This window comes from Pseudonaja textilis, chromosome 8, assembly GCF_049901715.1.
Source record: "Pseudonaja textilis isolate UNSWEBS1 chromosome 8, rPseTex1.2, whole genome shotgun sequence".
In the NCBI taxonomy this organism is placed as follows: domain Eukaryota; kingdom Metazoa; phylum Chordata; class Lepidosauria; order Squamata; family Elapidae; genus Pseudonaja; species Pseudonaja textilis.
In genome coordinates this window covers 23,645,997-23,669,388 of record NC_141997.1, presented here as the reverse complement: position 1 = coordinate 23,669,388, position 23,392 = coordinate 23,645,997, and the positions used below count along the sequence as shown (strand labels likewise).

General features: G+C 36.1%; 1 protein-coding gene across 6 annotated transcripts in view; it reads right to left on the bottom strand.

Annotated features, from left to right (window-relative positions):
- Positions 1 to 23,392, bottom strand: part of LIMS1 (LIM zinc finger domain containing 1) — a 75,413-nt gene that overhangs the window by 31,523 nt on the left and 20,498 nt on the right. Inside the window, exon 1 of one of the 6 annotated variants that reach the window (XM_087938530.1) lies at positions 19,140 to 19,232. The exons of 2 other annotated variants lie outside the window; for them this stretch is intronic. Coding sequence is in view for 2 of the 4 variants with exons in the window: in XM_026707364.2 (XP_026563149.1) it covers positions 8,643 to 8,749 (107 nt within the window). In the remaining 2 variants the exon portion in view is untranslated. Of the gene's footprint in view, positions 1 to 8,642; positions 9,033 to 19,139; positions 19,233 to 23,392 lie in introns of those variants that run through there. 3 more of the 6 variants (XM_087938529.1, XM_026707364.2, XM_087938527.1) reach the window with 3 other exon arrangements.

The following is a 23,392-nucleotide window of genomic DNA, read 5'->3' as shown; positions in this document are numbered from 1 at the left end:
ACAAGTTGCTATCTATCTATCTATCTATCTATCTATCTATCTATCTATCTATCTATCTATCTATCTATCTATCTATCTATCTACCATGTTTCTCCAACAATACAACCTCCCCCAATAGGAAGACCTTCCAAGTATGACCAAGTTTGATCCAGTCTGTTGAGAATACAATTGTATACCACTTAATGGAAAAGAATCCCCATTTGCAACAATATACTTACTAGAAAGTAAGTCCCACTGTGTATAGCAGATTTATGTCTGAATGGACATGGATAAAATCATATTGTGCATCTTCTTTCTGCATCGGCTTATCAGAAAAATGAATCCATGATAATGATTATAATGTTTAGGACTGGGCTGGGCTTTTTTTCTCTATGCATCCAAAAGTGAGCTAAAAGGTAAAACTTTGCAAATAACTATGACTACAAAAAAGAAGGCTGAAGGTTTGTTGTGTTTGCTCCATCACTCATATTTGGAGTACTTATTGTGCATTACTCTGAAAAAAATGTCATATATCATGCACAAGTACAGTATTCAAATTATTACGTTCCAGATACCATGTCATCAGGCAAACTACATATTGTAATTTGTGTCAGACATGTCACAACACAACTGATGCATGTTACATAATCTATGTCATTTATGCAATTATATTAGCCAATTATGATTTTGTAAATACAGTATATTGCAATTAAATAGAACTTTCCCTGAGTTTTCCTCCAGAGAATCTCCCTGTTTTCCAGTTAATCAGAGAAAGAGATTCCAACTTAGTTTATTCCATGACATTCAGGGGATTTTTAAATGAATGTGATTTAAAATAAATGTAAACAATATCTTCATAAACAGTGTATGAGATGAAATCTTGGAAATGCTTAAGATCTTGTTATTCATGGAAGCTTTTAAATAAAACCCTACTCTAATGCACTACATGAGACACTTGATCATAAGCTTTAAAGTCAAACTACTACATTTTATTTATTTATTTGTATCCTGCTTTTATTATTTTTATAACTAATTAAGGCACTGAGCATATCTAACACACCTTCCTCTTCCTATGTGGCTTGTTGTTTGTTTTCCCTGCAACCACAACCTTGTGAATTGAGTTGGGCTGAGCCTGAGAGTCATTGATCCAGTCACCCAGCTGACTTTAATAGGACTCATGGTCTCCTGCTTTCTAGCCTTTCTTTGCCAGCTTAGCCACTAGACTACAGATGTCAAACTCAACATGTCACGCTAGCATCGCATGACATTTCTCAATGTTTTTCCCATTCGTGGAGCTGGGGTGGGCATGGCCTACGCGTGACACCTCCGGCCCACGGGATGCCAGTTTGACACCCCTGCACTAGACCAAACTGACTCACCTTTGTTGCAAATAATGCTCAAAATAACAATGCTGAGAACAGTTACCAGGCTTTTGCTGTAGTATGTTGCTTATACCAATGATATGGCATGAGTTGTAAAAGCAATAATTTGCTCCATTTTAAAATTCTTGAAAGCACAAGTGTTCCATTTCAGCATGCTGGGAAAACTCACTGTTTACTAGAACAGAATATAAACAGACTAGCCAAGGTTAATTTATATTCAGCAGATAACTGATAAGAAGTTTCAGAAGTTGTTTAAGCAATGTTGAGAGAGTGGATTTATTAAACAAACTTTTTTCAAGGACACTGGGGATGTGTACAAAACACTGAAGTATACAGCATTTCTGTCTCTGCCTCTGCCTCTCTCTCTACACACACACACACACACACACCAGGCATAGCAATATACAGTGTATAAAACTTAAAAATAACAATATTTAGGAATTACATCTAAGCTAATTGGAACATTTTTCAGAATATTGTTGTTAGATCTGGGACGATGGTTCAAGAACGGAGGCAAGACTCAGATAACAACAACAGCTCTTTATTAGTGACTTCAGATCTGAGCGAAGAATCCCAGCCGCAGCAGCCCCTTATATAGGGCTGGCTGCGGCTAGGCAGCCAATGAAGGCGATTTGAGTTTGCCGCTCTTGGCTGGGCCAATTGCGGCAGCCCATTTACTAGCCAATCGCATCAGTCTGCGGCGACCAATTACGATCGGCTATTCGCGGGCCAATCAGAGTTGCAGGCTTTCGAGCCTGCTAGTCCAGAACAATTGTGCTCCTGGATGTTTAGAGGTCTTGGCAAAATAGTGCCTTTTACTTCTCTATTACTAATGGTATCTTTGCTGCATTGTATTCTATTCTATCTATGGCTGGCTCAGGAATTGTGGGAGATAAAGTCCAGGGACCATGGTTCCCCACCTTTGGTATAAACCTTGGCAACCTGTTCTATGTGACTCATTACAGAAGCTTAGAGGCCTACAGAAGGCACTAAAAGCTTCACATAGGATATGGACTTTGCACTGCTCTTACATTAATTATACTAGCATCCAATTTGTTTGGGATAATAAATTCAAAATGCATGCGCTTACTGATAAAATCCCAGCATGTTGAGCTCTCAACATTTTGTAGACTGCCTTTTCCAACATGAACCTATTCAGAAATTACCATTTTCATCTAAGGTTTTTGATTAAAATGGAAACTTAGGACAAGGCCAATTCTGTAGCAGCATAAAAATGAAGGGTGATTTGATTCGAAATGAAATGTTGTTTAGTTTCTAGTAGGCAGAATCTCTCCCAAACAATATACAAGAAAATATTGAAATACATTTAAAAATGGTTTTCCTATTGAAGTCAATATAAACAGCCATATATGAATATCTAATAAGCCAAGTACAAATAGCTTAGTTTAAGTTCTCATCTGACAGAATGCATAAAAACCTATTTCATCATTTAAAGGCATCATTTAATTAGATGGCTATATAGTACGTTTCGCAAGTATCTATTGGAAAATCTTTTCCCTTACTAAGGAAATAAACTGCTGGTTTTCACATTAATCCAAGCAAATATGGTCAATGGAATTGTGAACATCAGGAAATGACCAAGCTTGCTACTGCTTGCCTAAAATGGTTTTTTTTAAAAAAGGAATGACAAAAAATATGAATAAAAGCAAAGAAAGGGGAAAAAAATCTTAGAATTTCTTAATATTGTGGAAGAAGTAATGTTAACCTGAACCAGCTAAAACTAGCCTAAACTAGCTTTCTATATCGATTTACACTTACACAGAAAGTCCTAGTTTGTTTGGGAATTATTTGCCAGGGAAATGCTAATCTGTAAATTAGCTTTCTTTCAGATTAGATTTTTATTTGTTCATGTAGCTGTGGTCACAACTCTCTAAAGTTTCAAGAAGTCTTCAAATCAACTCCCATCTAATTTTCACAACTAGAGATGCTAGGAATTAAATCAGAGAACTCCTGCATATAAAAAAGATACAAACAATATTCCTTTGAGCAGTAGTTCCTCCCTTATGCCACTTCCTTCCCCATGCTACACCGTACAGTACTCCCTATCAGTTGATCACAAAAGAAAGATGTCAATTTATCTGTAAATGAAATCAAATTTCTTGGTTACAAACTAAAAACAGAACAAAACTCTGTGTGCTTAATTTAAATTCATTTTCTATGAAGAGAACAGCAAGTTGAGAATAATAGGGTTTGATTTTGTTTTTCTTAATCTAATGACCTGACAACTGCATGAAATTGTTTAAAATTCAAAATCTGAATCTAAAATGCAGTTGCTTCCAGGATCAGAACAGCACTTCAGAATTATAATATATGTAGACTCTCAGCCATCTCTTCATGCATTTTTTTCTAACTTCATATTCAAAAACTTCTTTGGGTCAATCTATCAATCACCCTTGGCTTTTTCTTAAAGGTGCATAGGCCATAAAATGTGTTGCACGGGACAGATAAGCCAGTTTCACTCAAGGTATTGTTGCCACATACTTGTTCTTCCATCTGAAAGGAGGATGTGTTACCTCCTGCACACTTTTCCCATCATAAGTGACCAAACTCAGCGTGGCTGGAGGATCTGCTGCTGGCATGGCAGCCAGTCATATCAGAGAGTGCAATTTATTCTACTGTACGCAGACTCTGGGGCCAGTCTAGTGAGTAACTCTAAAGGCATTTTTAAAGATGATGATTAAGCAACATGCTAAGGGTAAAGACAAGGACAAGTAAGGGGAGGACACGGGAGGAAGGGCTGTGATGCCCTACATTTACTCAAGCCTTTGAGCAATAGAAATATAATAAATATAATCAGGCTTTGCAACCACATAAAACAAAAGTGAATGTCAGTAATACAAGGAAAACAGCAGGCACTGTTAGTGTTTTTAAAAGAGAAATTGAAAAGGCCACATCAGAAACGTCTATTTTTGTAAGACTCTCTCTCTCTTAGAATATCTGTCTGCACATATGCATACACACCCCTTCCAAAATAGTGGTTTCCTGCTCTCAGATAAGGCCTAAAGGCACAACTGTAATTCATATCCTAATAACAGGCTACATTGAAATAGTCTTAACTCCAAAGCTAGTGGCAACTTGTATTGAACTTCAAGTGCGATCATTCAATTTGCATCAGAAAGGCATTTTTAAAGTAGGGGGAGAAGGAAAAATACAGTGGAATCTACCTATCTGTTTGTCTGTCTTCTATCTATCTATCTATCTATCTATCTATCTATCTATCTATCTATCTATCTATCTATCTATCTATCTATCCATCCATCCTTTTTAAGAGATAAACCCAACATCATAGTTAGGCCTTTATCAAAGTTTTCTTTAAGAAACAACCTCACCCAAACTGTGGCTTTCCTGAAGAACGACCCAAAACTCTGAATTTACTGTATACCCCCATAGGAACACTACTGTGGGCTGTATTCAGCATAGAGCAATTTCTCAATGTGCAGCCATAAAGCCCAAGATAAAACAGGTGAAACTCAAAAAATTAGAATATCGTGCAAAAGTTCATTTATTTCAGTTATGCAACTTAAAAGGTGAAACTAATATGTGAGATAGACTCATTACATGCAAAGCAAGATAGTTCAAGCCGTGATTTGTCATAATTGAGATGATTATGGTTTACAGCTCATGAAAACCCCAAATCCACAATCTCAGAAAATTAGAATATTACATGCAATCAATAAAACAAGGATAGTACAAAGAACAATATTGGACCTCTGAAAAGTATAAGCATACATATGTACTCAGTACTTGGTTTGGGCCCCTTTTGCAGCAATTACTGCCCCAATGTGGCATGGCATGGAAGCTATCAGCCTGTGGCACTGCTGAGAAGTTATGGAAGACCAGGATGCTTCAATAGCTGCCTTCAGCTCTTCTGCATTGTTCGGTCTCATGTCTCTCATCTTTCTCTTGGCAATGCCCCATAGATTCTCTATGGGGTTCAGGTCAGGCAAGTTTGCTGGCCAATCAAGAACAGTAATCCCACAGTCATTGAACCAGGATTTGGTGCTTTTGGCAGGTGTGGGCAGGTGCCAAGTCCTGCTAGAAAATGAAGTCAGCATCCCCATAAAGCTCATCTGCAGAAGGAAACATGAAGTGCTCCAAAATCTCCTGGTAGACGGCTGCGTTGACCCTGGACTTAATGAAGCACAGTGGACCAACACCAGCAGATGGCATGGCTCCCCAAATCAACACAGACTGTGGACTTCAAGCATCTTGCAGTGTGTGCCTCTCCATTCTTCCTCCAGACTCTGGGTCCTTGGTTTCCAAATGAGATGCAAAAGTTGTTCTCATCAGAAAAGAGGACTTTGGACCACTCAGCAACAGACCAGTTCTGTTTTTCTTTACCCCAAATAAGATGCTTCTGACGTTGTTTGTTGTTTAGGAGAGGCTTGACAAGAGGAATACGACATTTGAAGCCCATGTCCAGGATCTGTCTGCGTGTGGTGGCTCTTGATGCACTGACTCCAGCCTCAGTCCCCAACACTTGTGAAAGTCCCCAACACTTTTGAATGACCTTTTCCTGACAATCCTCTCCAGACTGCGGTCATCCCTGCTGCTTGTGCGCCTTTTTCTTCCACACTTTTCCCTTCCACATAACTTTCTATTAATGTGCTTTGATACAGCACTTTGGGAACATCCAACTTCGTTCGTAATTACCTTCTGAGGCTTTCCCTCCTTATGGAGGGTGTCAATGATGGTTTTCTGCACAACTGTCAGGTCAGCAGTCTTTCCCATGATTGTGATTCCTACTGAACCAGACTGAGAGACCATTTAAAGGCTCAGGAACCCTTTGCAGGTGTTATGGCTTAATTAGCTGATTAGAGTGGGACACTTTGAGCCTAGAATATTGAACTTTTTCACAATATTCTAATTTTCTGAGATTGTGGATTTGGGGTTTTCATGATCTGTAAGCCATAATCATCTCAATTATGACAAATCACAGCTTGAACTGTCTTGCTTTGCATGCAATGAGTCTGTCTCATATATTAGTTTCACCTTTTAAGTTGCATTACTGAAATAAATGAACTTTTGCATGATATTCTAATTTTTTGAGTTTCACCTGTACACTTTGGCAGCCAACTCTGTTACCATGCCAATTTGCATGAACTGCTTGTAATACAGTTGTAACAGAAGTTTCCTGAACTGCACATAGTTAATTGCACATGTTTATTTATAAATGTATTACTTTGTAATTAGGATGCAATGTATCTCAAAGAAGGTAGACTGTTGAATTTAAGGGAAAATCATAGCTAAAAGGAATCACAAGTTTTGTGAATAAACTTACCGGTAATCTTTTCCCCAAAACACTAATTGAAATGAAAAGATAACCAATGCAACTGCAGAATATTTCCAAGATGCACCACAAGTATTTTATTAAATACTTAAATGTTGACCTGAAGATTAAATCTGAGAGTTTACATCAACGTCCCCCCAAAACCTGTAACCTCATTCTTATTCTAATTTTTGAAATACACACAACTTTGTAATATGTTCCATTTCTACAGTAATTCATTTTTAAAAACAAACCCAAAGAAGAGAGCAATAAAAACCAATTCATAATGAAAAACAGCTTTGAAAATTGATTTAATATTAATCACAAAATACAAGTAAGCTTATCTAAATTCCCATGTAAGCTATATATTTCCCACCATTTCTTTAAAGAGTTTGGGTTGGCAAAATCATCATTGTTATTCTCCTCTAAAAAATAAAGATAAAACTGACAAATAGCAAATCTTATGATATTATGCTGAGCGATAATTTGAACCTGGGTCTTTCTTATATGTCTAATACAAGACAGTAACTCAGGAATTCCACTTCCCATAATTCTTTGCCACTGACCAATCTGGCTGAATCTGAAGAAGAACTGAATCTATCACGTTTCAAGGCTCCTGGATTGCCTATCATTATTTATTCACTTATTAGAATCAAATCCTACTTTTTTTCCTCTAGGAATTCTCTTTTCATTTTATCTATACAAGAACCCTATGAAGGAGAGTAAGCTGAGAGAAAGTGAAGTCAATGGACTGTCAATACATGTTGGTTACCAAGCAACCAAATTGTGAGGGATACTATGAAGGCCACAACTTCAAGGACAACTGTAAATCTCTTTTTACAGCAATGTCATAACTCTAAATGGTTGCTGAATGAGTAGTTGGTAAATGAGGACTATTTGTATATTAAGCTATGTTGGGAACCCCCAAAACGTGTGACGTCTCTCATATGTGGATTGTGCTTATCTGACTACAAAAAAACTCCCTTCACTTCTAGGGGCTGGTGGTTTTGGCTTCCAGTTAATCAGCTATTATCCTCTAAGCCTTCTTCTGAACTGGCAGGGTTTTTTTTTTAAATGAGTGTCTTTTATCTTTACAGGCTATTTTGTTTTATTCCATACCACAAACAATTCTGCAATTTTATTATTGACAGTAAAGAATTGAGCAAACTGTAGTTCTACAGACATCCAGAAGCCTTCTTTTTAATTGATGCCTTTGATAACATTTATTCAGAGAGTTCTTTCTTTTTGAATTGTAAGATAAGGGCACTAGTTAAAATCTAAAACATTGAGTTCATTTTAAAAAGTAACAGGATTTTCACTGACCTATATTTTCAAAGTCAGTATTTTAAAAAGAGTGCATTCATTGGTGGAAGAAAAAATAATATTGCATTAAAAAAGATATTCAATTTTTGGACTCCAGCCCATATCACAAATATTACTTTTTTTTTGTTATCTTCCCGCTGTAAGTGGTTTTACTGCATTCTTTTGTCAGAAGCATTTCAACAAAAATATCCAATCCAGAAAGAAAAAAAGAAGAGCATGATCTAACAAGTAACATATCGTTTTAAAAAACAAAATCCCCTCTTTGAATAATAGATTAACCCCATTCAGCTCCCTAAAGGAAGTCTTTCTTTCACGGCAACTGTGTTTTGCTGACTAAGAATTATTTTTAAAATATTGCCCAAAACTAAAACATTGTGAAGAAAAATAAACTGTAATCCAAAGTCTGTGGCCACTTTGTACTGTCACTTGCTAAGTACGTGTGTAGCATTTAGGTTAATGAACAAACTAATGAGCTGCTTTCCAAATACTCTTTCCTCTTAACTCCACCCAAAATTATCTGCTTCGTGACTATTTCCGATCATGCATGTCTTGCAACTAACATTCTTACAATCCGCCGACTTGTAGTGATTATTTTTGCTGAAACTATTGCCAAAATAAAACGTGCTGAGCTCCGGTTAACCATTAATACATTTTTTCCTACCACTCACCTTAGCTTCTGCCCAGGTAACTCCTGAAGACCCAGGCTATCTGGGCGATCCCGTCTTCTCCTGTATAGACCTGAATGAGATAATTCTTTCAACTGCAACGTAGTCATTCCGCTCTCTCCTGTTCACCCCCCAGAAAAGTTTCTGCTGAATGGCAGCCCAGCTGCCAAGATGCTTGGGAAAAGTTCGTGGAGCAGTGTGGCTAACACACCTGCACAGACCAGCACTAGAACTCACTTTACACAGGCAGTTGCTGAGCAGCTTCCTGTTTCTCATAGGTACACACCCTCCAGAAGAGCACTGCGTTTCCTTTTAACAGCAAGTCTCCTATCTAAGGGATGCTCAGAGGGTAAGCTGAGGGCAACCGTTTTGAACCTAGAACAAATGCAAATCAGGCCATTAACTGTGCTAGAAGGCTGCTGCAAAGCTAGCAGCAGCAAAATGTTTTCAATTCTATTTCTGCCTCTCACAATCAGACAAAAATCTCAACCAACTAAACTGTCACCCTACCTTGAATTGCAAGAAAAAGAATCATGGGAGCACTTTATTGATCTACGGAAGCTTGAAGTCTGGCATGTATTGATCTGATCCATCAAAATTGAAGCATAGTGTAATTGAGTTTGGAATGAATTGATCTGATCAGCTAAAATAGAAGCAAAGGATAATGAAAGGTAATGAATGGATAAAAATTAACTTTTTCTTCAACATTCCTTCAAAATGCAAAATAACAACAAAAAAATGAAGCCAAATTGGGAGGTGGGTAGAGGACAACTTTGTCAATGTTCTGGTTCTGCTTAGCCGCATCAAAAGTTGACCGCAGGAGACTATGGAAACTAGAAAGAAATAAAATGGTTTCCTGCCAAAGAAACCGAGAGAGATTTCTAAATCATTTAACACTAAAACAGAGAACCGGCGTTTCCAATTTTCAATGATACAAATTGGCTAAAATTGAGTCCAAAATTTAAAAGCAACATTGTACCACTATCAAAATGCAGAAACAAAATTATTTCCAGCACTCATGTTATAAGATAATGGATGGTCTTTATTTTTTTTTAAAAAAAACTGATTTATAAAACTTAGGGTTTTGTTCAAAGGATTTCTACAAATCAATCTAGACCCAGTCACGGTCACCAACCTTTTGGACCTCAGGGACCACCAAATTCATAATTTTAAATCCCAGGGACCACTAACCGGTTCTGTGGACGTGGCCTAATTTGTGGTTGTGGCTTGGTGGTCATGTGACTGGCTGGGCATGGCTTGTATGTAAATATTATAAATATTTATATAAATATTGATTTTTTAAATAAAAAAAAGCAACTTTTATCCAAAATCAGGCAAAGCAGGCAGGAAGATTGAGTCGCTCACAGAATCATTCAATGATCTATCTATCTGCCATCGGCTACCTGAGTCTGTCACATAAAATTTGCTTGTCATGAGTCTGCACTGAATAATAGAACCTTCAGTCCTAAGGGAGGTTCAGCTGTGCTTAAAAGCAGAGCGAAGATCTAAAGACTAGCTAGAAAGCAAGAAATGCCACCATTTCCGGCTTTCTCGCTAAATCTCCCGGCACAGTAGAACAGATGATGGCTGGGGGGAAAAAAAAAAAAGGAAAAATAGCAATTTAGCAGGCAAGTTTGCTGGGTAATGAGTGAATGGGTGGGGAGGGTTCCCGCGGGCAATGTGGGTGGCGCAACCTTGTGTTTCTGCGCACCCTGGATTAATTGCTTTAGTGGGGTGCTCTGGGTGTGAGATTTCTCTGTGGCCCACCAAAATTTTCTCACGGCCCACCAGTTGGCGACTGCTGTTTTGGAGAACTATTCAGTCATATACGAACATAAGAGCAGCTCTGGTGGGACAAATCAAAGGTCTGTTTAATCCTGCATTTGGTTTCATTAAGAGTCCAGTTGTCTTTAGGAGTCCTCAAAGGCAACATGAAGAGTATGATTCCCCGCCCCCTTTTTTTTGGCACAATTGGCATTTCCAAAGTGAACTCCTGATGAACATGCAACTTCTATCCAGATTTTAATGGCCATGGACAGATTTATCCTAAATAAAAATACCTTATTTTTAAAAAATCATTAAAAAGAAAGAAAATCCATTAATATATTTTATAGCCACAAACATCCACATGTTGATTAACCATGAACAGCTATGAAATCACAAAGGTTAGATTTTATCATTTTTCTGTGACCTGGAGGGGGAAAAATCACTTAAACACTAAATACTGAATTTACCCACATATGAGTAAGTCCAGTGACATCTAGTGGTTAAATTCCATTTGACACTATCCACAAAACATATCTTGCCTTTCTTGTACAAGAACAGTTATATCTTTTTATTTCAAGTTCATTGAAAAAAAAAACTGGCTAAATGAGTTACTAAGTACAGAACTCAAGAGAAATGTCATAGAGCACCTTTACTGCAAAAACAGAGAATACTTAGCCCATATTCTTCTATAATTTATGATGTTATAATTTTAAACGCTAATTATATTCCTTGAGACTCTGTAGATAATAAATCAAGAATAAAATCTGTTGGGAGTAAAATTGACCACATTTTTTTTGTTTTAATAATAGTATTTCTTATTAAAGCCGAATCACATAATGCAAATTCTAATTGTTTTGAATGACTATGCCAAGTATGAGATCAGCATGTTTCTAATTGTATCCATCAAATATAGTTGGGTCATAGCTAAATTCAAAGTTGCAGTGTAGCTCGGAAAAGAATTTATAGAAACGTCCAGGTACAAAATGAAAAAGAAATTATGAAAAGAACCTTGGGGGAAATTCCTGTTACTAAGATAATTTTCATCTAGCACAATTTATAAAGTAAATAATATTCATAAATCTTTTGTTTTTGGCAACTGGGACTTGTGTGTGCATACACCCACATGCTTCTCTAAGACTTCATAGGAACTGAAAACATGCTGGTGCTGTCAAATCAGAACTATCTTCACAGTGCAATAACATTTGTTAGATTTTGTCTTAGCAAAACTCCCTGTAAACCATGGTGCATGACCTACCGTTAGGTATGAACTAACAATGACCTATTCCCACGGATTCTGTCCAAAACAAAGCAGACCTGCTGCTTTCCCTACTTCTACAAAACATGACTATGTAATTAAAGCTATGACTATCTCTATATTATCTACATGCTCTTCCGTTCAAGATTTAGGCATGGAAAATTCCCCTCCCCTTCCTTCGTCTTCTTGGGTCTGAAATGTAACTACAGTGGGGAAAAAAAGAAAAGAAAAGATGGCAGCTGCTGTTGAAGCCTCAGCCCCCTTTTTACTCCCATTTCTCAAGGACGCTACTAATATGATCGGAAATACTTATTAAACAAAGCCATATTCAGGGGAAAAAGCTGGCAGAATTTTTTTTTAGAAGACTGCAAACACTGTTCATGGAGAGAAGCATTGTTTTATCCACTTTATAGACTCATGGCAAGGGGTCTCTGCCCCGTTCCGTTTTCCCTATGCCTAAGCAAACAACGACTATCAAATCTATGGGCTGAGTGTACACCAAGCAATGTATGACAGTTCCTCATTTAGAAAATGTGTAGTCTGATATACAGAAGTTAACTGGCCATTTTAAGGAAAGTCTTAGCAATTTGTGGCAGTCTGCAAATATTTTCATCAGAAGGCTTGTTTAAGAAGGGGTTAGGTTGGAAACAGCAGTCCCTAAATGGCGTATGATTGTGAGGCCATCTCAAATCTTTCTTTTGGAACCTGGAACAGCTTTATTGGTTTCCAATGGATATTCACAGAAAGCTGATTCACTCTTTGTGCTAGGTATATAGAAGATGATTAACTGCAACTGGAGAGACCAAGATTCCTGTCTCATTTGATGGCGATACCTGCCAGCTGAGTGAATCGATGATTCTCCCTCTGCACAGCCAACCTCAATGGTGGGTTAATAAAATGAGATACACTTCTATGTATGAGACAAGGCAGAATATGCACATAAATAAATAAGCTTTCTTCACTGCGATTTACAGAATAATCCACAACTGGCTGATTCAGACAATATTAGGAAAGTTGAAACTGTACTGACCACTTTATCACTTAGTACAGTATGTGAATCCAATAAATAATTAAAGCTTAATAGTGAAGTTATAGGAACAGAACATACATGGCATACTATAAGAAATTGTTTCTCTTTCAATAAGCATATCAACAGAATTACTCTTATGTGCTTAATTATAAAATGACTTTTAAAATGCATTTTAAATTGCACTGTTTTGTTTTCCTTCTTTTTTACTGTCCAGTGTGAATAGTCTTTCTTCTTCAATAGCTTCTCTTCCAAAATTCTCTTGCTTTAAGGTTATTTCCCTTTCAGGAAGTTGCTAATTAACTCTTGCATTTAATGGCAGCAAATGAAACAAGTATCCCGCTGCAATCATTTAAGGACAATTTAATGCATGTTTCTCAAAATAGCAACATAGATCAAGAAATGCTAAAAAACTGATCAAGTACATTGATAGCGTTTTCAATATATTCTTTAAATTAATAAAAAAAGTTCAACTAATCCAAAACTGAATATTTTTTTAATTTTCAGGATAAATATTTCATATTGACACAAATCCATGACTCCCTCTTCTCTTATCACCGGCAGCTTTAGTTGTCTTCCTGGACTTCTTACATGGAAGTCTCTCTTCGTTACTTTCAACACTACATTCTTTAATAATTTTTAGAATTTTTATTCAACCAACCAGAGGAAATGGGAAAAATAAGATCATTTCATTTCTGCTGAAACATTACCTCCAGTTCCTGAGCTATTTCCATTCAGCTTATTAAGTATTTCTGTATAATATTCCAGAATTGGCATTTTGTCTTTTTCCTCCCTCTATCCTTTTTCCTGTCCTCCCACTTAGATTGTGCCGAAAGGCAAGGGCTGTCTTGCTTTACTGGTTTTAAATAAGCTGCCCTGGGTGCCTGTTTTAGCTGAAGGAAAATTCTTTAGATGGATATGCAGGTAATGTGATTTCAGCTAACCCTTCATCACAGTGGAAATGATAACTTGGACAGTATAGTTTTTGTTTTTAGTCCTGTTCTGCTTTTCCTTTAAGGCCCAGACAACAGCAATTCATGGAAAAAAGAAAGAAGCTCATGGAAGGAGACATGCTTCAAGACGATAGGAAAGTGGTCACACTGCTAGACTTCCTGTTATAAAATATGTTCCTATTTTTTTGGCCCCAAGATGGTAGGAGTGGAGCAGCCCCAACTGGCAAGCTCCGCTCAGGGCTTGTTTTATTTGGCTTGCAACAATTGTTTTCTGGTCTCTTTCATAATATTGTTGATTTATCTTCTTTTATTCCCATATTTTACTTATCATAGAAATCTACAATTTTGCTCTGTGGCATGTAAGTTCCTGGTACATCAGGCAAGAATAAACAGAGAACCAGCCCTGGAACTCTGAAACTGGCCAAGGTAGTATAACAATTTAAGATTAACCAATTCTTGATTAGAAAGAGACTCCTGCTGAAATCCGTCTCCTGAAATTCAATGAATTCAGCTCGTTTCTTGTCAGACTATATAAATCACATTTTACTAAAAATTTCAATGGGAAGAATCATTTGCTTGGTAATTATTCAGAGTGCTTAGGTATCAACGAAAATAAGATGGAACCTTAGTAGCTTTTCGTACAAGAGCCTTGATTTAATTACAAGTGTTTTGCCCTGCATTAGAGATTGTATGGTGATATGCTAAGGTGTGAAACCACATTCTGTTTTTTTAAACAGTAATGAGAATAACAATGCCTTTTCAAGCAAGGCGTATTCAGAGCACAACAGTGTCAGCAAGGTGTAACGAAACTCAATGTTTTCCCCACACTGGATCATATTTTCAAGTGATTCCTTCATGCACGGTTTAGACTGAAAGTTGACACTAAGACAATATGTTTTGTAGCCAGGAACAGAGATATTTATCAATATAAAACAGCTAAAATTAAAAGTGAATGAAATAACGACATGTTATAAAATTATACAAAAATGAATTATTTGCTTATTTTTTAAATTTAATTTTAACAAGATTAATCAATATATACTGTATATATGTATGTATGTAAGTGTTAATGCATTAGTGGCGACAGTGTAGTCCATAGTACTAACATAAGAAAAAAAGAAAAGCATTGCCTTTTCATGTCTATACAATCATTCTTTTGAACTTCCCTATGCAGAAAAGGTCCACAATTCTTGATATCTTAGGTGAATCTAAATATTGGAGATATAACCAAGAAAAATATGTGCATTGTGGGTAAACAGTGAGCAACAATCCTGTGGCTTTCCCTCTTCGCTTGTGATAATGCTCCCTAATGCTATGGTAAGTTTTGCAACGTCTCCCTCTGCTGATAGAACAGCTATTACGTTTTATGGCAACATGAACCATACAAAACTGTGTACATATTACATAGTTCAATGCTTCAACCCACACTCTCTTTAGGTCCCTTTTTATTTTCACTGATCTATAACATTTGATTTTCTATGATTCTCAATTAAAGTTCATTTCATATGTATCTGGTTATCTGGAAAATTTACATTCACAACAGTTTACAGCGTTAGTCAACTTGCAAATATTATTGATTAAATAAGTAAGTTTTGAACTGTTGTATCTTTGTGGAAGGCACTAGTCAGAGAAAGCTATAAAAAGAATTAAAAGCCTTTCTTGTGAAAAAAAAAATCAGTCATGTGGCCATCTGTAAAAATATATTTACAGATATATTTACAAGAAATAGAGAAGAATTATTTTCAACAATAAAGAAATAACAGATTAGTTGATCTAGGGGACCAAAAAAGATTAGAAGTGACCAGATCGCAGTGTTCCAATATCTAACAGGTAGCTACAGAGAAGAGGTGGTCAACCTATTCTGAAGACAGGCTGAAGGCAGAACAAGAGGCAATGGATGGAAACTAATCAAGCAGAGAACCAACCTAGAACTAAAGAGAAACTTCCTAACATTGAGATCAATTAACCAGTGGAACAACTTGCCTCCTGTCATTACCTTCAAAATCTCTTCCAACTCTATAATTCTATCAGTTGCATTTCTGCCCCTTTGCAATGTGTAAAGAACAGAATATTTATCCCTCTCTTCACCAGAGTATAAAGGAAGGATATAAATCATTAGCAACTATCATCATGCTTCTTTTAAAATTTATTCACTTTTTTTGAATTGCTATTGCCTTAAAACATGGAAGAAATAATAGATAACTTGAGGCTACGCCTGATTATCAAGTTATTTGTTTTGAACTTCCGTTTTGTAAGGCTTTGGCGGTGGCAGGAATCTGCGATTGTGCGTGGTTTCTGCTGTGCTCGCCGCTGGAGTGCCCCCGATCCAGCTGGATTTGGGGGCTAATAGTTACCCCATAGAGGTAACTGAAGATAGGGGAGAACCAGCAGGGGTCCGGGAGAATCGCAACCCCCCTCCTCAGCTGGCTTAACTCCCTTTTCCAAAGGTGGTGGAGCGGCAGTCAGCAATGGCTGCCACAGAGAAGCTTGCATCCGGATAAGAATGTGCAGGAGGAAGCTGAAAAAGTGAAAGCTCTGGCTGACCGGATAATAAGTAGCATTTAAATACCCTGGAATTTTAATTTTGTCAAAGATACATCATTCCCAAAGAAGATTGGGAAAAGCGGCGGATGAAAGTTAAAAGGGAAAGTTTGTTTTTTCTCACTCTCCTTCCTTACGGTGATAGCAGATGGAAATCGGAAAAACCCGTTCTGGCACCAGCAGGTAATTAAATTTGAAAGTTAAAGCCAAGGGGACATTAAAGATTTCTGAACATCGAAAAAGAAATTTTTTTTTACTCTTTGCTATAAGTGGGAAGGGAGAGGAAAAGAATTAACATTAAGATTTTTGGTGGAGGAGGCTGCTTGGAACTTATAAGACTAGAGTTAAATTGTAACAAGACTTCTAAAAGATACATTTTGGAACTTTACAATTGAACTGTACCCCAGGAAGAGAAAGTACAAAAAGAAGAAAGTGCTAAATGAAACAGACTGTGTGTATTTGGACTGCTTGGTGACTTTGGGACCTTTGGAAATTATTATTTGAAAGACTAAAAACTTTTGGGTTGTTTTAAAAACTTTTTCACTATGGCATTACTTGTTGATGAATTGAAAATGGAATTCAAAAAGCTAAAAGAAGAGGAACAAGAAGGGAAGGGCTCTTCTGGGTCTGTTTTTCATTTTTTAGAAATGTCGATTTCTACCTATCAGCAATTACAAGAACAAGAAGGCTGGGATGAAGAAGAAGAAGAAGCCATCTTTAATGAACAAACAACTTTAGTTGGGGAAGAAAAGGGAAAGAGGGGAAAGAGAATGGAAAATTTAAGACTTAAAAAAACAACCAAAAAAGGGAAAAATAAGGTGAAAAATTGATACAATGTCAGAAAGCAACAGAAAGGACTACAGAAGAAGGTGGAGATTAAGAGAGTCGAGATCAAGAGATGTGGAGGGTAAAAAGGCTAGACTGGAGAAGAAAGGAAGGGAAAAAAGGAAGAGAAGTTACAAAGGTTTGAAACAAGATGTAAAGAAACAGGATTTATTCAGAGATAATGGGTAAAAATATAACTTTAAAAGAGATTCTGCAAAAGTACATAAGACTGTATTGTTGTATTTGTATTTGAAATGTTAGAAAACTGGAACACTATATGATTATAAAATGGGATAAAATATTAAAAGGAATGTGTAAAATGCTTAACATTTAATGATAGAGTTTAGTTTGTTATGGATTATTGTTTTAATTATATTATAAACTTATCATTTTCCTATTTTAAAATATAGTATGTAGCTTTAGAATGTACTTAGCAGAATCAGAATGGAAACTATATATTATTTTAAGTGTTAAATTTAGGGGAAAGATATAAAGGCGTCATACTTCAATCAGTGATTACAGGAAAATTTTTGTGTTAATGAGAAAAGATAATAGATAATTGAAATAAAACAGACAAATGATACAAGCATAATGATTTAAATTGAGATGAAATAAATAAGATAGAATTAAGAGAGTAAAAAGAGGGGAGAAGCTATATAGAAAATGTAGAATGATAAATAAGATATGAAATGGTATATAATGTGAGCATGAATTTGATTTATGTCTGTATAAAAGATGTAATCCGGGACTAAGCTGCTTTCCCAAAAGAAGTTTTAAGTTTTGTGTTTTGTTTGTGTATGTTTGTTTATTGAAAATTAATAAAAAAGTTATTAAAAAAAAAGTTATTTGTTTCAAAATATTACATGCAAATGTAACCATAATATAAGATTACTTCAGATACTATTACATAAAAGCTGAAACGAACTTACATATAATCCTTAACTTATGACCATTTGTTTAACAACCACTGAAAGTTACAACAATGCTGAAAAAAAAGGACTAACGACCAGTCCTCATACTTAGGACCATCGCAGCATCCCTGCAGTCACATGATCAAAATTTAGGCACTCGGCAACCATTCATGCCAGTCCTGGGGTAACATGATAATCATTTGCAATCTTCCCAGGTAAAGTCAACAGGGAACAAACATGGTGACTCACTTAACAACCACAGCAAAAGGTCATAAAATTGGGCACAACTCACTTAACAACCACATCACTTAGCGACAGAAGTTCCAGGTTGAGGACTACCTGTAATGTAATGTGACTCTGCCAAGTAAAAAAATATTGTCTAAACTTTTCCTGTGCTTGTAATAGCTTTGAAATGATTTTACTAATTAAAATAATTTAAATACAGGAAAATTAGCATCCATATGTGCATATGTTTTTTTTAAAAGTCTTTAAGAAACAAAGACTCTCTCTTTTCTATTCCTTCCGTTCTAAAACTAGCCAGCAAACCAGCTCTGCTTTCCCATAAGAGTAAAAGCGGCTACTTTAGCCTCTCTCTTGATTCTTCTTGTGAGGAATCAGAAGTACTGTACAATAGCTGCAATAAGGAATCCAGTCCATAAGAGTATTTTCTGCTTGTCAGAGAATCCCTGAGTTGGAAAACAAGGGACCATTGAGTACAATCCATTTCTTAGTTCGGTAATCCAAGTTAAAACCATCACAACAAATGACTACCTAGCTTCCAGTTGAGCACATCATACCAAAGAATACCCAGCTGCAGTTCTTCAGGAGGGCCTCTGTACACTGTCTGTCTGCCTATCCATTTATCTACACACTCCCAGAATTCTCCAGCCAGCTATAGGAGCTATTCTGGGAATTGAAGTCCACAAGTCTTAAAGTTGCCAAGTGTGGGGACCTCTGGTATATACATACATAAACACAAACACACAGTCTGCAGATGTTAAGTAACATTCCAAGAGGCATAATTAAGAACACAAGATCAAGAGCACGACTGAAGGCAATACCGTCAGATATAAAGAGTTTACTTGCAGTAACTTCTCACTTCTCTAGAAATGTCTAGATTTCCACATATATATATTTGAAACAATAAGACAAAGCATTAAGGCGAAGCAGAGGAATTTAGCTTCTTTAGAAACAACAACACAGGAAAGTGCCAATACTCACACAGTATTATTGGTCAGTTGACAAAAGATCTAATGAATAAATTTGATCCGTACATTGCTTTAGGCTAAGCATTTAGCATTGACAGAACTTCCTCCTGGTCATTGCTGAAAGAGGTGATAAAAGCCAATGTGACTTTGCAAACCACTTCCCATTATTTTTCATACCAAACTTAACTTAAAAGGAAATGAACAAAGGCTCAAACTCTCTGACTGCATCAATATCTTTTTCAATTACAATTTTTTTAAAAAAATTGGCACAAGGATGTTCTTTAAAAAAAAATATTTCTTACTCAAAAGTTAATCTTCCCTCTCCCCTTTATTCCAGAAATATATCTCAAAACATGACATAATCTCAGACATAAGAGCCTCGTGTACTTCAGCCATTTGAGTTCCGTGAAGGTGATGGATACAAATATGATATGTAAATCTAGGGCCTCAAGGGCAGACTTTGGAAGAAAAACAGTCTCTATCTAGACAGAGGTGGAAAAAGTTCTTAAAGCCAACAGTATAACTAAAGGACAGGAAAAGTCCTGCAATGCTACTATCTGCTACTTTTACAAATGAATTTGATTCTTTTTCTCCTATTATCACTTCTCCAAATTGCTGCCATTAAGAGGGGTGGGACAGAGGTGCACGAAATGCACGGGACATGTTCCACAATCAGGAAGGAATGGAGAAAAATTGGACGAAATTTCAACGTGGCTGTAACTTGACTTGATGCCAGTATTTCTTGAGGAGGGATTAAGGAATTTAAAAGTTCCTGGAGAAAATTGTAGCATTCTGGAATTAGGGGAACATTGGGAAATGGTCAGCAGCAAGGCCCGATGCTTGATGGCTTGAAATAATTACTAAGTGGAAGCAGATATTGAGTTTATTATAAGGGACCTTGGCCTTGGATTAAAAGCCAGGGCAATTGTCTTGATTATGATATGGAGAACAATTAAAGTACTGTTCTAAGGAGGTAATTAACCTCTCCATCTCCACATTGAACTGTGGATGGTAGACTAAGCACAGGTGGACCTTTGCATTTAAAGTTGAAATATCCCCTTCAAAAACATGCCTTAAATCAGGAGTGTCCAACCTTAGTGACTTTAAGATTTGCGGATTTCAAACTCCCAGAATTTCCCAGTCAGCCATGACAGGAATTGAAGTTCAGAGGTCTTAAAGGGGCCAAGGTTAGACACCTCTGTCTTAAATTGGGGACTTCTGTCAAAAATGTTATTTCCTTCTGAAAATTTGTTGAATGAATAGAATAGATGAACTGTTTCAGAAAAGCAATGGAAGTCATGATGGAATGAAATGGCTTAATAAAATAAACTCTGCCGTAAGAAAGGTATCCAGACTCCTGACATGGTTATGTCATTACTATATAAAGTCCACAAAACTCTTTCCCATGGCACTTACAGATTATATGAAATAGAATAGAATAGAATAGAACAGAATAGAATAGAATAGAATAGAATAGAATAGAATAGAATTCTTTATTGGCCAAGTGTGTTTGGATACACAAGGAATTTGTTTTGGTGCAAATCAAATCATACTAGGAAACATAATAAGAAGTGATCAAATCAAATCAAAATATACTAGTAAACAGTCAATTAAAAAAAACAATAAGGATACAAGCAACAAAATTACTTTACCAAAGATTCACTAACTATCTAGAACAATAAGAACAAATACCTTGACCTTCCTCAAATATTTCAATTGATGCTATAACCTGATATTCTTTTAGATTATTTGAGCAATTAAAAAACACAATTTTAAAATAAATATATATACTGTGTATCATAATTCAGGTTTTGCTGCTACAGATTCTATAGAACAAAGTGACTGTAGCACTCCCTTTGAACTCCCTACATATATTACATTGCTGTTATATCTACCTTAATCAAATTACACTTCTTTGTAATTGTTATATATTATGATTTTAAAATGTTTTGAAGATTATTTTCCAGGAGCCTAGAAATATGGAACATTTTTTTTTAAAAAAAGGCTTTCATCTAAACTTTGTATAACCTGCTGTCAATGTTGTTCAGGGAACATAAGCATACGTGGAATTTGTGTAGGTGAAAGACATGCATCTTTAGTTCTTTTGTCTGAAGGCAAGGACTGGAATTGTAAAAATATCCAGGGTTTAAAATCTGAAATATCTCAAATTAAAAACAATTCATGGGAAGATTTAACTATATGCTTAGACATATCCTAGGTAATTGAAGAATGGAGCTTACGAGCTTAACGCCTATATTTCTTTGGTGCCATTTCAACAAACATGTTTGACAGTCACATTTATATTCTGCATGCTTTGGCTACAAACCAGCAGCTCATTATAGAGGAAAACTATTTTTCTGCAAGAATATTGTGTAAGGCTTCAGAAGCTAACCACAGTAGAAGACAGGAAATATGGAATGTTGATTCATGATGACACTGGTATTTTCTGTGTCTTAAAAGGAAATTTTTTGATAAGATTTAACTCAGGAGCAACTGTGAAATTTTCTTCATCTGTTTTTCAAAAAGTAACAGAGACTCCAATCTTCAATCCTTTTGTTTTTGTTTTTTCAAATCACTATGTCTGAAGTCAATGGACCAGTGTGTCATTGTGTGTGTATAATTATAATGCTGATAACTGATTTTAATCAGAAATTATAGTGCCTCAAAATGATTTTTGCAGCTTGAGCTAGAAAAAATTCAAGCAATACAAAAGTCAGTGCAAAGTCCAACTGACTAAATTGTGCTTTCCTTGCAAAACAAACAAAAATATAAGGCATCCTGGGTTTGCCATCCTGGTTTAAGAGGTGAAGCACTATTTTTATATACATATTTAAACAACAATACTCTCAGTAAAATTAAAAGAATACAACAGAAAACATCAGAAAACAAGCTTCTGACAAAAATAAACAGATATCTCCCAAAATGCAAATCCTATAATACAATCAAATCCATCTTCAAGAGAAGATCACAGAAAATGAATGATGGAAAAAATAAGCTATGATCCACTGGGGTAAAGACATCTAGCCTGTTTCTTTTGCACTGGGACTTTCTGTAGCAAAACCAGCACGAAGAAGTCCTACAGATTCCTTCTTTGGCTCTAGAAGTCGGTTTGAATTTGTAATTATAGACAAAGCTCTAAGGCTAGGTAGGAACCATCTACTATTGCAACCCTATTCATGAAGTCATATGTCTGATTCTATCAACAAAAACCCTTAAGTTTAATGCATGCACAATTCATTCATTTAACAGAGTTGACTCAGTTGCTCCATCTCAGAGAAATCCTATCCTTATTTCCCCCACCCTGCCTCCCCCAGTAAGAGGTGTGACATGGTCAAATGCTGTTTGAATCAGATTTATTTAATTTGATTCAAGGAATTGCTGATGTTCTTCTAACATTTTCACAAGACCATTTGCAAGAATTGCAATATAAAAAAATACTGCATGGAGCAGGGGTCTCCAACCTTGGCAACTTTGAGCCTGGAGGACTTCAACTTCCAGAATTCTCCAGCTTAAAGCTGCCAAGGTTGGAGACCCCTGATATCAAGGAAGGATTTTTATGATTGGAATAGGAAATTCTAGCAAACTGAATGGGGCAACCCACCACAGCCATCTCACTATGGCCAACTCGCAACAAGACAACTCACTGCAGGACAATTCAGCAATTCAATTTAATTATTTAAAATATTTTAAAAATTATCTTAAATTTTGATATTCACATTTCATTTTCTCCCTCCTTAGCGTCCTTTCTTTAATTATTCTATTCCACCATTTCTTTTGATAGTAGTGTAAGTCTTGTTCCCTGGCGTTTCTGCCTCCTGTGTATCTTATGGTAAAAGACCACACAACATGAGACATCTTATTTCTACACATACTTTTTATTATCTACAGAAGTTATCAAGACTTCCATAAGCTAGTCTGATCAGTGTGAGTGGTAAAACTAGCTCACACGAATGTTGGCTTCTTCTGTACATTTGTTAAAGATCGTCCGATTTTGGAAAATAAATTCTAATACAAAGGTATTCTTTGTGTGTATGTGAAAAAAGAATCTTTCATCAGTCATAGGTGCTGATTTTATCAGCTTTGTAAATAAAAAATTAAAAAGTATAAAGCGACAGAGTTCAAAGATTATTAAAAGGCAAGAAATAGATGTGTGTTGTGTCTACAAGTTTACAAAATGGAAATTTGAGCGTAAACCTGAATAAATCACGCCAAGTGCCAAAATAAATGCATTAATTTTTGTAAACAGAAGCAAAAGCCAAATCTTTT